At 46.8% G+C, this 12,519-nt stretch overlaps 1 protein-coding gene across 1 annotated transcript in view; it reads right to left on the reverse strand.

Annotated features, from left to right (window-relative positions):
* Positions 1-12,519, reverse strand: part of MICALL1 (MICAL like 1) — a 428,596-nt gene that overhangs the window by 271,518 nt on the left and 144,559 nt on the right. Inside the window, exons 7-8 of the mRNA XM_086962863.1 lie at positions 4,275-5,257; positions 3,312-3,375 (exon numbers count right to left, since the gene is read on the reverse strand). Of these exons, the coding sequence (XP_086818989.1) occupies positions 3,312-3,375; positions 4,275-5,257 (1,047 nt within the window). The remainder of the gene's footprint in view (positions 1-3,311; positions 3,376-4,274; positions 5,258-12,519) is intronic.

Genomic DNA, 12,519 nt, shown 5'->3' on the forward strand with positions numbered 1-12,519 from the left:
AATAATAAAAAGATTTATAAAAAAAAAAAAGGTATTAACACAGAAAGGAAAACTTTTTCTTGATCTTGAGAACAAAGCTACTGAGATGAATATTCGCCACAAGGTAGTTGTCCCTACTTTGTCCCTTATACTCGCAGCCTTAATATGCTTGCTTAAATTATCCAGGTGGGTGTAGGAGCGACGTCCCCAGTTGACTGAGCAGCTGCCTGGTTTCTTACCTTATGGGCGACAAGATAATCTGGGAACATTTGCCCTCTAATGTAGAGGGTCTTTGAGAGACACCTTAAACTTACTCTCTACCCTAGGCGTAACTATCTTTCCTATAACAGGATCTTTAAAGTTCTCCAAAGCGGTTTTGAGCATTTTCAGGAACTGAACTGTACATGCAGTCATTGCGGTGGTTTCTATGAAGAAGTCATTTACCCCTTGAAAAGTGTGCATTGCCACCTTATGAAGAAAAACCACCCTCTGACAACTGCATCATCCCTAGCTCCTGCCCCCTATAGATTGATCATATGGGTCTCCCTCCCCATAATGCCTGCTGGAATCAGAGTAAGAGTTAATCCCTCAATAAAGTCTGATGGAGGTGGTGGAATATATGGGTGTGGAGTAAGGGGTGGGGCGGTGGGTCTGAGGGCCTGGGCGAAGAAGGCACATGAGGAGTGATTGTGACCTTGTCCTTGTGTCTTTTTGGTGCTGGGTGCCGAGGTTCCTTGAAGGCTAGTTAAGCTTCAAATGAGAGTCTTTGATTTTCAGTATTGGAGGCAAAGTACTGTAGATTTTACCCTGAGGTGTGTTCAAGAAAATCTTTCCAGTATCACGGTGGATAATTCGTCTTTATTATTTTTCACTTTGTAAACCAGTTCCTCCACCAACCTTTCCAAGATGGGCGCCTCATAATCCTCCGATATTGGGGCTGAGGGCCTGGTACTGGGTGGGCCTCAAGTGCTGTTTCTGCGCTGACCTCAGCCCCGAAGGTAGAGCATGGTGAACTTTCATGGATGAGGGTGCTGAAGTGTGGTACAATTCCACCCCTTGCCTGGGGAGTCTGCTTGGTTTGCAGCCCTTGTCCCACTGTAGATCATACCCAGGGCGGCAGTGTAATAGATACAGAGTTTTTTCCTCAAATGATCAGGACCTGATGTCAGACTCCCTCAGGAGTGGTGCTCTGGTATGTTATGTTAAAGGAATTTATTATAGTGCACGACTCACACCAAAGGTGTATTTTGGCGCAATGCAACCAAAAACGGCAAGTGCAGGTAGACCATCCACAATTTTTTTAAATGTTTCAAAATCTTGCCACATCCTGATTTGCAGAAAGAGCCTGTTCCAGTGAAATGGGGCAAGATATGAAAAGTATCTGACACTTAATTCGTAGGTGTGGATTCAATGGATTTTTCATGAAGCCTGATTTGATGATCTAAGCAGTCACAAAGGCTAGTATTGACTTAGTCTAAGATGCAGATAAGAAGGACGCCTCTTAGTTAAAGCATTATTGGTCAAACAGCACACTATAAAAAGCACAGGTTCCTAATAGGTAGCCGATGAAGGGCTTTCAGGATGGGAGCAGATACTGAGCAAGAAGGAAAGTTACAAATTAATCAGGCCGCTGTGTTCTGCACAAATTGGAGTTTAGCCAGCAATTAGTCATTTGCTGCTATTAAGAGTACATTCCCACTGTCCAGGCAGCTCGTAATCAGTGCCTGGACTAGGGCTTTTCTTGATGAAGAAGAAAGCCATTTTCCTAAGCAGACATAAAGTGGCAAAACAAGTGGCACAGATTGCGCTGACTTGATCCTTCATAGAAAGTGCCTGATCCAACTTTATGCCAAGATTTTAGACAACCTGTTTTGGGCAAGGGACGGGCCTTATTCTGCAGGCCACCAGTCCGATGACCAAGACTTCTGAACCTTGATCGGCACAAGGGCATTTGGATGGGAGCAGGCTCAGCACCGGGTAGTCCTCAGACACTGTTGCAAAGATTGTTCTCCTAAGGTTGGTGTCAAATTTATCCAACAGCTGGTCCTGAGAAAGGTACGGGAAACGCGTCCATCTCAAAGCCTTTACAGAATATGTTCGAACCTGATGGCTAAAGGTGGTGCCGGTGCCCATGTGCATTGTGGTCTATCAGCGGAGTCACATAGCATCCTGTGCCTCAAAGCTTCTTCGAAGAAAAATAACTTGGGATGTCAGAGCCAAACACTAGAAAGCAGGAGTACACAAAGTTTCTATATCTACATCCACACATACTACGAACGTTATGTTCTCTTCTCCAGCATATAGTCTTCAGATTCCTACAAATGCCTTCCCCTTCATTTGGGAGGTTTCAGCTGGAGGAGGCCTTCTAAAAGTTACGATTCTGAAGGAGTTAACCAAACTGCTGACCTTGTGTTATATAAAAGATATCACCCGTGCTCCGGCATGTTATCTTTCAAAGATTCTTCAAGAGAGCATTGATCACCACGGGACTACCATGCACGACCGGTTCAGAGAGCGATTTCTGTACTTCGTATTTACTATCGGGCTTCATCTTCTCTAAAAACGTGCACCCGCCTTTTATTAACATTAACATTTTATTAAATTTCGCTTCACCATTCGCAGTTACAAGTCGAGTGTACTTTAAAAGACTCAACCCTTATTTTTTACCGGTATGGTTGTTATCATGTGGGGTCTCAGTACATAGAGAGACTAACTCGTTTGTGCTAGTCAGATGCTGTTTACACATTATGTACTGGGCACAGAAGAATAGTATGTACTATGAACGACAATATTGCATGACTAGTTCAGGTACGTTTGTAGCAGTTTTAGCCTCTAATATTAACATATGACATTAAGCTTGTAGGAATAATCCCCTGATGGAAGGCACAGCCCGAAATTATACGGGCTCATCATTGAATGAACCAAGGAATTGAAAAGTTGCGATGTGAAAAAACATCACAACGATGAATAGGAAAATAAGAGAAAATAAATGAAGGTTTTGAACTACCATTGGATTACAGTTTGAATGAATAAAACTTTATGAAGAGTGCAGGCTGGGGATGCTTTCCACCGGCAGAGGAAAATGCTTGTTCTTATTTGATAATTCATTTCTCATACTCAGGTGATTACACCAACCTGCACCAAAAACACAAATACACCAGTGAGTGCGTTGGTCTTACCACATTTGGAATCTTTCAAAGATTCACAGGTGTGTATGCCCAGTCAGATATCTTAGTTAAAAACCTTTGCATCACCTGTGCAAAAAAAAAACAGTAATCTTATCAGAAATCTCACACATCCCACAGTCATAAAATTAGAACAAACGTAAGTACCTCTCTGATGACATGGGCCTTGACCTTGGCTTCGGGACTGGTGGATCAGACTCCGGCTGAACTCCTTGATTGGGAGATGAAAAGGCAAAATGTCAACGCAAACTTTCTGCAATGTGCTAACATACAATAAGACAGTAAAGTCTGGCAGCAGTGACACCACAGCAGAACATAGAAAAAGGCAGCAGATTTTAGGGACATGCAACTGACTGTAAAAAATGACGCAGATTTGAGGAACCTGCACCAGACTGCAGAAGAAATGGTGGCAATAATGCCAACCCACAGAGTAACATGAGCACAACCAGCTATCTCAGAAGAACAGCACTGAATGTAATTTCACCCAAATTAGATCACCAGTGGTGAAGCAATATTTGATGTGGAAGAAGGCCTATAACTTTCAAAGGAATGAGAACCATGTAAGTTGGTTTTCAGAAATTTCCAGTTGCATCCATTGGTTTGTAGTATGGCAGGTCTCACTTAGGAAAACATGCAACTTTGGCCTTAATCCTTAAAATCCCATTCCTGTGAACCCTGGGCCTTGAGAGGTATGGGCTTTAGAACTCAACTTAAGGAGAAAGACTGGAGGTAATTGGGGAATACAGACCGTGAGCTGCCTGCAACCACCACAAAAAAACACTGGATACATTTGGAGTGCTGAGGGATTGTTGGGGGTAACGGCTGCTACAAAGGACTCTGAACCAGAACATAATTTTATAGTGTAGCTACTTCAACTGCTAGGGAGGATTTTGGGGTCTTGTTTCCTCAGATGCTTCGTAACACAAGCAACTAAGGACACAGAGCAGTTTTGGGTGAGCTGTTACTCACAGGACACTGAAGGTCACATTACAAGCAGGATCAAGTGCTGAGTCTTGAACTTTGGATAAAGTTTGGGCCTACACCAGAACCTCGAGAGACCAGCACAACTAACTGCCTATGATCATGAAAGGCCCTCCACTATCTCCTTACCGTTCGTGACTTGTGTGGAGGCAGAGGGCATCGACTCAGTCGCAGCATCTCCAGGCTGAGTGGATCGTGGCCTTGGAACTGGAATGATCTGAGGTGTTGCCACAGTACCCACGGGCCGCCTGGCAGCAGGAATGGGGCGGTTGTCTTGGTCTCCTGTCCTGGAATGAGCCTCAAGCACTTGTGGCTGTTCAACATCGTATTTGCCACAGGATGAGGCACACACTGAATTCTCAGGGATTGTCAGAGCAGGGATCTCTGTGTTATCACTACTCAGAGAGGCACCAACTGTCCAATTCTGAGGGCTGACAGGCAAGGTGACCTCTGCCGTATCATTGCTTAGATGAGAGGTGCCACTCTGATTCTGAAAGCTTATAGGAATAGAAGGGTCAGAACAATCACTACTCTGTGAAACGCCATTGTGGTGCTGAAGCTTCATGGGGAGGGAAGATCCTCCAGAATCGATTTTTGAAGAGATGGTGGCAGAATGTTCCTGAAGAGCAGCAGGCTTGATGGGGAGAGCTGGCTTAGAAGGAATTTGGGGACGTGGCTTTGCTAGTCCTGTTTCATTGACATTCTGTGTCAGGTGTGGCACATCAGATACATCTGTATGAGTGCTATGCTCCACTTCAAGTGCATTGTCATCCTGCTCTTTCAACTTCACCCATGCATTGGCGCTTAAAGCTGTTGCAGAAAGACTGTGAGTCTCATTGACATCACTCTTGAAGTCCATGCTGGCCCCTGGTGGTACAGGCATGCTTCCCGAGACTTCTTTGGGTGTGGCTACAAAGTCCTCTTGGCCCTCCTTCCCTCGCTCATCACCACTGTCCTGTTCTCCACTAGTTGCACTATCATCCTGGTGACTGACCAGCACACTTGAAGGCATTGTACTGCCATGGCCACGATGATGGGTGCACACAAAAGTGCCATCTTCTGGCCCCGGCATGTAGGATCCTGGCAAGAGCGTGCCACAGCAGTCTTTGCACCTGAGGGGCAAGAAAACAAAAGATGGGTTTCACAGTACAGCAGATGCACATAAATGTAAATCCACCAAACACACTTATAAACAGAAAGTCGTTATCATGGGAACTTGAAAAATCTGCTAAATATAAAAACTGCAGCTCAGCCGAAGATCTAACCTTCTCCATCTTAAGAACTGCCAATGCTGTGACATACAGAGAATCTGCACAATTGTTCATTCATAACTTTACAGTAAAGGGGAGCACTTCCCAGGCAGCCTAACCTATGCCCTTACCTGTAACACTGAAGGGCAGCGAACTACCTCTCGTCCCAAGCTGCAGCAAAACCAGAGGAGTAATATTCCTTCTGTCACCTTTAGCCCTGCTAGTGATAACTTCCCTCACTCCACCAGAAACACAGCTTATGGTTTATCATATGCCACTCACACACCTCTCTATTTGAACGAATGGTTCCCCTTCTTATCTCAAGCAACAATGCCAAGAGACTAACGGCAACATTCTGTCACACCGTGAGAGCGCTTACAAGTGTCCCTCTACAAGTTGTTGGTTACCCCGCCCCATAACAAGGCAGGATTCCTCAACCCTGACATTCTGTACTTCTTCAGTACACAAGGGTTTTGTTATTTTTACCACAGAGTCGCTTTCGTGTTACAAAGTGTCCTAATCTGGAATGGCCAAGTTTGGAACTGGACGAGAGGCAGTGGGGTTTCATGGTTTGTAGACAGCTCACACCGAGTAGGACATAAGACCCTCCACATTCTTGGAGAGTTGTTTTAAGGCCCTTAAGAATTACAATTAAGCATTCTGTAGAGCAGGATAAAAAAGTAACCTCCTTTCTGTAACAATATTTCTGGAGAATACATGATCTTCCTGGAGTTTCCTCACCATGTGAATGATCTAGCCATGCCTCAGACTGGTCTAGAAAAGCTGTTCTCAGCCATGGCTCTCCAGTGCCGCATGGTGAGCAACATGTGGCTTAAGCTGCAACTGCATCTCTGGATATGAATTCACCAGAAAACATTCTGTGCAACCAGGAACCCAGACAAACAGAGAGGAACAAAGAGAACAATGACACCCTGAAGGGAGGGAGGAAGGCAGAGAGGAGTATGTGGTTAGATTATGAATCCACCATAAGCAGCTACCCGTCGGTATACAGGTCCCCCTCATCGCCCTTAAGGCGTACCCACAGTGTCTGCTGTTGTGTTTCGTAGGTGTTGAATAGATACAATAGTTTGGATGGGAACTAGATGGGAGAAGCTAGGACCTGTTCTTGGGGGGGGAGGGAAGTGTGGGGAGTTTGGGGGAGAGTTGGGGAAGGGTAATCCCAGACGCTGACGCGGAGGAGCGATTGAAAATGTGCTGGAACTTATGGGAGAATGGGTGATGCAACCAATTTGAAATGTGTAACCTGGAATGTAAGGGGGCTCCGTACCATGACGAGACGCCATAGAATTCACACTTATATAGTTCGTAGGGGCGTACACATTGCACTGCTCCAGGAAACACACTTAACGAAGGCGGAGGGTATAGCGCTAAAGCGTAGATGGAGGGGCCAAGTCTATAACACCACATACTCTGCTTTCGCGAGAGGAGAGCTGATCTGGATCAGGGCGGGAGTCCCTTTTCAGGTAAATAAGACAGGCGATCGACCCAGAGGACAGGTTTGTGGCCATTGCAGGGAAACTGAGAGGTAGTGACATTGCCTTTTGCAGCGTCTATGCACCTTATGTAGATCAGCTGGGCTTTCTGGCAAGGATGTCTGGGTCACTGGCGAACTATCTTGCGAGACCCCTGATAATGGGGGGGGACTTCGATTCCATTACGGATGTATCCCTGGATAGGTCGCACCCCCCCCCGCTGACTCCCCGATACACCGCTTGACCAAGGGTAGGCTAGACTGGCAGACTAGTTGATGCATGGCGTGCGACAACACCCTAGAGATCGGGACTACACATATTTTACTGGTATGCATGAGCTGCACGTGAGATTAGATGCAGTGTTGTGTTCTCCGGCAGTCATGCCGACTATTGTCCGAACTGAATATTTAACTAAGACGCTATCTGATCATAATCCACTGCTGGTCACCATGCAATGGATGACTGGCACCTCCAGTGTCCCCACGTGGAGTTTGCGCCCCGAGACAATAGATGACCCGCTCTTCTATGCTGCGCTGGAGGAGGGGATTACCCACTATTTTGCAGAGAATGCTGGCTCGACGGCGACGAGGGCTACTGAATGGGATGCCTTCAAGGTGTTTGTGAGAGAAGGCCTGGCCACCCTAAATTACAGAAGAAGGTTAGCGTTGCGAAAGAGGCGGTGGCAGCGGAGGTAGAGCGCTTACGCAGCTTTGACTACAAAGCTTATATGATGAGGACCCATGCGGAGGGAGACAAGGCTGGGACACTGCTGGCCTGGCTGGAAAACCCCTCCAAACGAAATTCTTCCATACTGGCATTAGAAGCTGAGGGAGGAGAGATGGTTCACACCCAAAACGAGATCCTGCAGTGTTTCGCACGATACTATGAGGCGCTATACAAATGCACACTGATGACTGGGAACCCTGCCCTAGATAGATACCTGGAAGAACTGTGCCTACCTGGCTTGGATCAGGAACAGGCGAAAGATTTGGGCAAGGACATAGAGCTGGAAGAGATCCGAGGTGCCATCAAACACATGGCCCGCAACAAAACCCCTGGGCTGGATGGGCTGCCTATAGAAGTTTATAAGGAAGCAAAGGAGATGGAGCAACTACCCCGTTCTATGCGGGAAGCGCTGGTAATCCCACTGTTGAAAACTGGGAGAGAAAGTACGAATACGGCCTCTTACAGACCATTATCGAGGTTAATCACCGACTACAAAATATTGAGCAGTGTTTTGGCGACCCGACTGTTGGAAGCATATGACCACATTGGTCCACGAGGACCAGGCTGGTTTCATACCGACGTGGAACACGACTACGAACATCAGACGATTGGTACGCCAACTGGAAGAAGGCCACTCGGGGACGCGGCAGCCAATGGTGCTCTCGGGAGATATTGAGAAAGCTTTTGATAGCTTAGAGTGGGAGTATCTATACAAGACGATGGGATGTTTTAGATTGGGTAAGCATTATACACAATGGACAAAGGTCCTGTACACATCTGCAGTGGACAGAGTGAGGGTTGGCACGCTGATATCCTCGGAATACCCGGTGGAACGAGGGACGAGGCTGGGGTGTTCACTGTCCCCATTGTTGTTTGCCCTGGCGGTGGAACCCCTTGCGGTTACAGCTCGGAGGGGGCAACACTATGAGGGACTAGAGAGCAGAGAAGGTCGGCAGTACATATCGCTATAAGCGGATGACCTGCTACTCTTCCTTGAAGATGCTGACAGTGCAATGCTGGGGGCTGAACGCTTGCTCTCGGACTTTGGGGAAGTCTCGGGCCTGAGAGTATACTGGTCAAAGACATGCATGTTCCCGGTAAGGAAGGGGGGGACTCGTCCGGACACGATTTGTGCAGTGAGGTACCTGTTTGACTTACCTGGGGGTGAACATTTATCACACGGCGGAGGACATGCTAGAGGGAAATGTGGGTCGCGGCCTGAGGGCGCTGAAAGGCAGCATGGCCTTTTGGGCCACCCTTCCGCTGTCAGTAATGGGCCGTATAGCCCTCTTAAAAATGATAGCGCTTCCTCGTTTCTTATACTATTTTAGAACGCTGCCAGTGTGGATACCGAGCTCCACTTTTAAACTATTGAAGTCGCTTATAGTGTCTTTCCTTTGGGGTGCATGCAGACGCAGAGTCGCGCAAGCAACGCTAGTACGACCTAAGGTTAAAGGTGGTCTTGTAGTCCCAGACTTTGAGTTGTATTATTTAGCGGCCCAGCTGCAGATTTTCACGCAAGCAGTAGCAAGAGAATTTAGGGGACCGGAACATAGGAGAGACATGAAATACTGCGGCATGTCCTCTCATTTATAGCGTTACAGCAGATACTAGACCTCAGAGACTTACTAACGGAGGAAAAAACGCTCAGACTCTGTTGGAACTGCTCGCAGCGCAGAGCGGGGGTGCTACATCCGTATGCGCCCGAAATTCTACTGGGCATGCTGACGGCATTGCCGCAAGGCGGAGACTGGTCACAACTACAGACCTGGGAGGAGGCGGGACTTCACATGGTGGGGGACCTCTATGAGGATGGGGCTATGCTGCCCTACCAGACACTCCAGGAGAGATTCGACTTGCCGAGGAGGGGTTTCTTCCTGCACGCAGCGTTAACGAGAGGGATACAGGCGCACTGGCAGGAGGGTGTAGCCCAAGACGTCTATGGCATGCCAATATACCATGATGGCGGCTAGGACATTTAAGGCGGTCACGTGTCTATACTCGAGAATGATCAATGAAGGGCTGGCACCCCTGGCGACACGGAAAGGAAAATGGGAAGTGGATTTAGGGAAGGATATCCCTGATGCAGCCTGAGCGCAGATACTGCGAAGGGCCTGGAAGAGCATGAGGAACGCAAGGTTCCAGTTGATACACTTTTCCATACTCCATAGAGCGTACTTGACGCCAGGAAAAATCCAGAAATACTTTAAAGCGACGGAAGCGGCATGTCCCAGATGCACGAGAGGTGGGGTAGTACTAGATCACATGCTATGGTCCTGCCCCGGGATGGGCCGCTATTGGGAGGAAGTGGGAGAGACCCTGAATGCGATCACAGAGAGACAGCTGATATTTGATATGGCCACAAGTATTCTACATTGGTTCCCCCACACGCCCAAGAATAAGATCACGAGCAGATTTGTGGACATGGGGCTTATACTTGCAAAGCGTGAAATTACGAAGCACTGGAAAGCAACTGTGGGACCTAGCAGCGCGCGGTGGAGGGGCGAGTTCATCAAATGGGCTAACAGCGAGAATGCATTGAGGTATCAGCTAGCGCACAGACGAAACGATGATAAAGCAATAGAGGCAGCGGCGGCGTGGGAAGTCTTAGTGCAGGCGCTGCGTGAGTACGAGCCACAGGATGATGAGCGGGATGAGCTACTGATTGAGGGTAGCCCCGAGATACGACAGGTACACACAATGGGTTAAGATGTGGTTACTCCTGTGCATGACTGATAGAGAGAATGAATAGGGTTGTACGCGTTTGTGATGTGGGGGTTAGGGAGGAGGGAGGGAGAGGGTAGTTTTGTTTGGAGGGAATAGTCAGATAATATTTTAGAAGACATCGTTTATACTGCTACACTGCTTGTGCAGAGCTAATATGCCAACATAACGGGTAAGGTACAACGGAGTGAGGGGTCCTGTTTGATTCCACGAGGTTGATATGGCAATTGGCATGTAACTGCTTGTGTATGTTTTGTGCAGAAAACCAATAAACTACGTCTTTAAAAAAAAATGAATCCACCATAAGATTTGTTACCGAAGGTAAGTACAGTTTATTCTCATAGTTCTATCTCCCACAGATTCTTCACCTTGTGAGTGAATCCCAAAACAGTTTCTCTCTGGGAAGTGAGATGAAGTAGTGCTTGTTAACCAAGTAAGTCATGCAGCACAGCTCGACATAGTACCAGCCATAGCTTGCCTGAGACATGAGGAGCTGATGTCGGCAATCAGGATGCTTCAATAGAGCTGTGTGGGCAGCCATGGGTATGAATGCCTTTGAGAGGGTCTTTCACGGCCAAGAGATAGCAGCTATCGATAGAGAGGATGAATTAGCATGCAGTGGGATATTTGGTCACCGCCTTGCCCGGCTTAGCTCCAACAAACCCAAGAAGAGCTGATCATCCACACTGTCCCTACCAGTGTGGTCTTGTAGTAAGGCATCCTAGGCTCAAAGGTCCAATCAATAAAGGTTATGGAGGATGGAAGCACGATGGAGGAGAAATAGACTGCGGGATAGATGTAAGAGAATTCCATTTTGCAAGTCGCTGTGTTTTGCGACTCACAAAATGGAATTTACAACAGTGTCTCAGACAAGGTTTGCGATTCCTAATGGGGTCGCTTAAGTCCTACCTCATTAATATTATTGAGGTAGGTAGGGCACAATTTAAACAGGGATGGTGGCCTGCTGGGGACAGCAGACCGCCATGTCTGCCTTTGCTTTTTAAATAAAGCAACAACAAAAAAATTCAAATGCAGCAGGATGCACTTAAAAGAAAAAATGAAACATATTCTTTTATTTTTTTAAGGACAGGCAATTGTCCATGTGTAGGAAGCTGGCTCTGTATATACTATACCAAAATGAGGTATAGTGTGCACCGAGTACAGTGGAACCCCAAACGTAGGCGGAGGCAAAAGTAGATAGTACCTTATTCTCTATTTGTGGTCGTGTGGGCGAGCAGTAAGGCTTTATCAGAGGGTAGTGTTAAGCATTTGTTGTACACACTAAGGCAGGAAATGTCACACACTCAAAGACTGAACTCAGAACAATTTGTTTGTATACAAAAATTATTTATTTATATTTATTTTCTAGAACCAAGCAAGCCTGGTACAGCTAAGTGTAAATGGTACTTTTCAAGGCAGGTTGAACAATACAAGCAAGCTGAATGAAAATGTCTTTGTTACAGGTTTGTAAATATTTTCAATATAGTGGAAATTACTGTTTGATTACTTTTGATTACTTTACAGATTACTTTATGGATTACTTTTTCTACTCAGTGTGATATGCCTAGATATCACACTGGGACATTTCCTAGAGAAAAGGTAAGTAAAGCAATTTTTAGATATTTGCAGTTTTTCAAGTTCTCATACAAAACCAACTCCACAATTTTCAAGAAAAGAAGTCAATGCAATCCTATGGAAGGGGGAGGCAAGATGACCGCTAGTGGATTGTAGGAGGCAGTCGCACTTACTCCTCTCCCGGGCGGGACCCTGATGGCTGAGACTTGCGGGCATGTTGTGGAGCTCTGAACCCCAGTCTACGGTGGAACCAGATGCACGACTAAACCGCAGGTTTTACTCAATTTTCCTGCTTCTGAGAGCCTGGTGGAAGGAGATCTATTGAGGAGCTGCTCGCTTCTCAGCGGCAAGAGAAATGGCTCAACGATTAAGAGGCGAGAAAGAGAAACTACTACCTGCAGTAAGTAACCTCCAAAAGCTGATGGGGCAGCGCGACACCCCAGCAAGCAATGCGAGGAAATCTAATAATGCAACACAAGTTGGTACTAATGCCACAACCGCAAAAACACAATCTAAAAAGCTGGAAAAAGTAAGGGGATTGGAGCGGAGGACCGCGGGGGATAATGGCGACAACACTGAAGTGATACTAAGGCAGCCTACCGTAAC

This window comes from Lissotriton vulgaris, chromosome 1_1, assembly GCF_964263255.1.
Source record: "Lissotriton vulgaris chromosome 1_1, aLisVul1.2, whole genome shotgun sequence".
Taxonomy (NCBI): Eukaryota; Metazoa; Chordata; class Amphibia; order Caudata; family Salamandridae; genus Lissotriton; species Lissotriton vulgaris.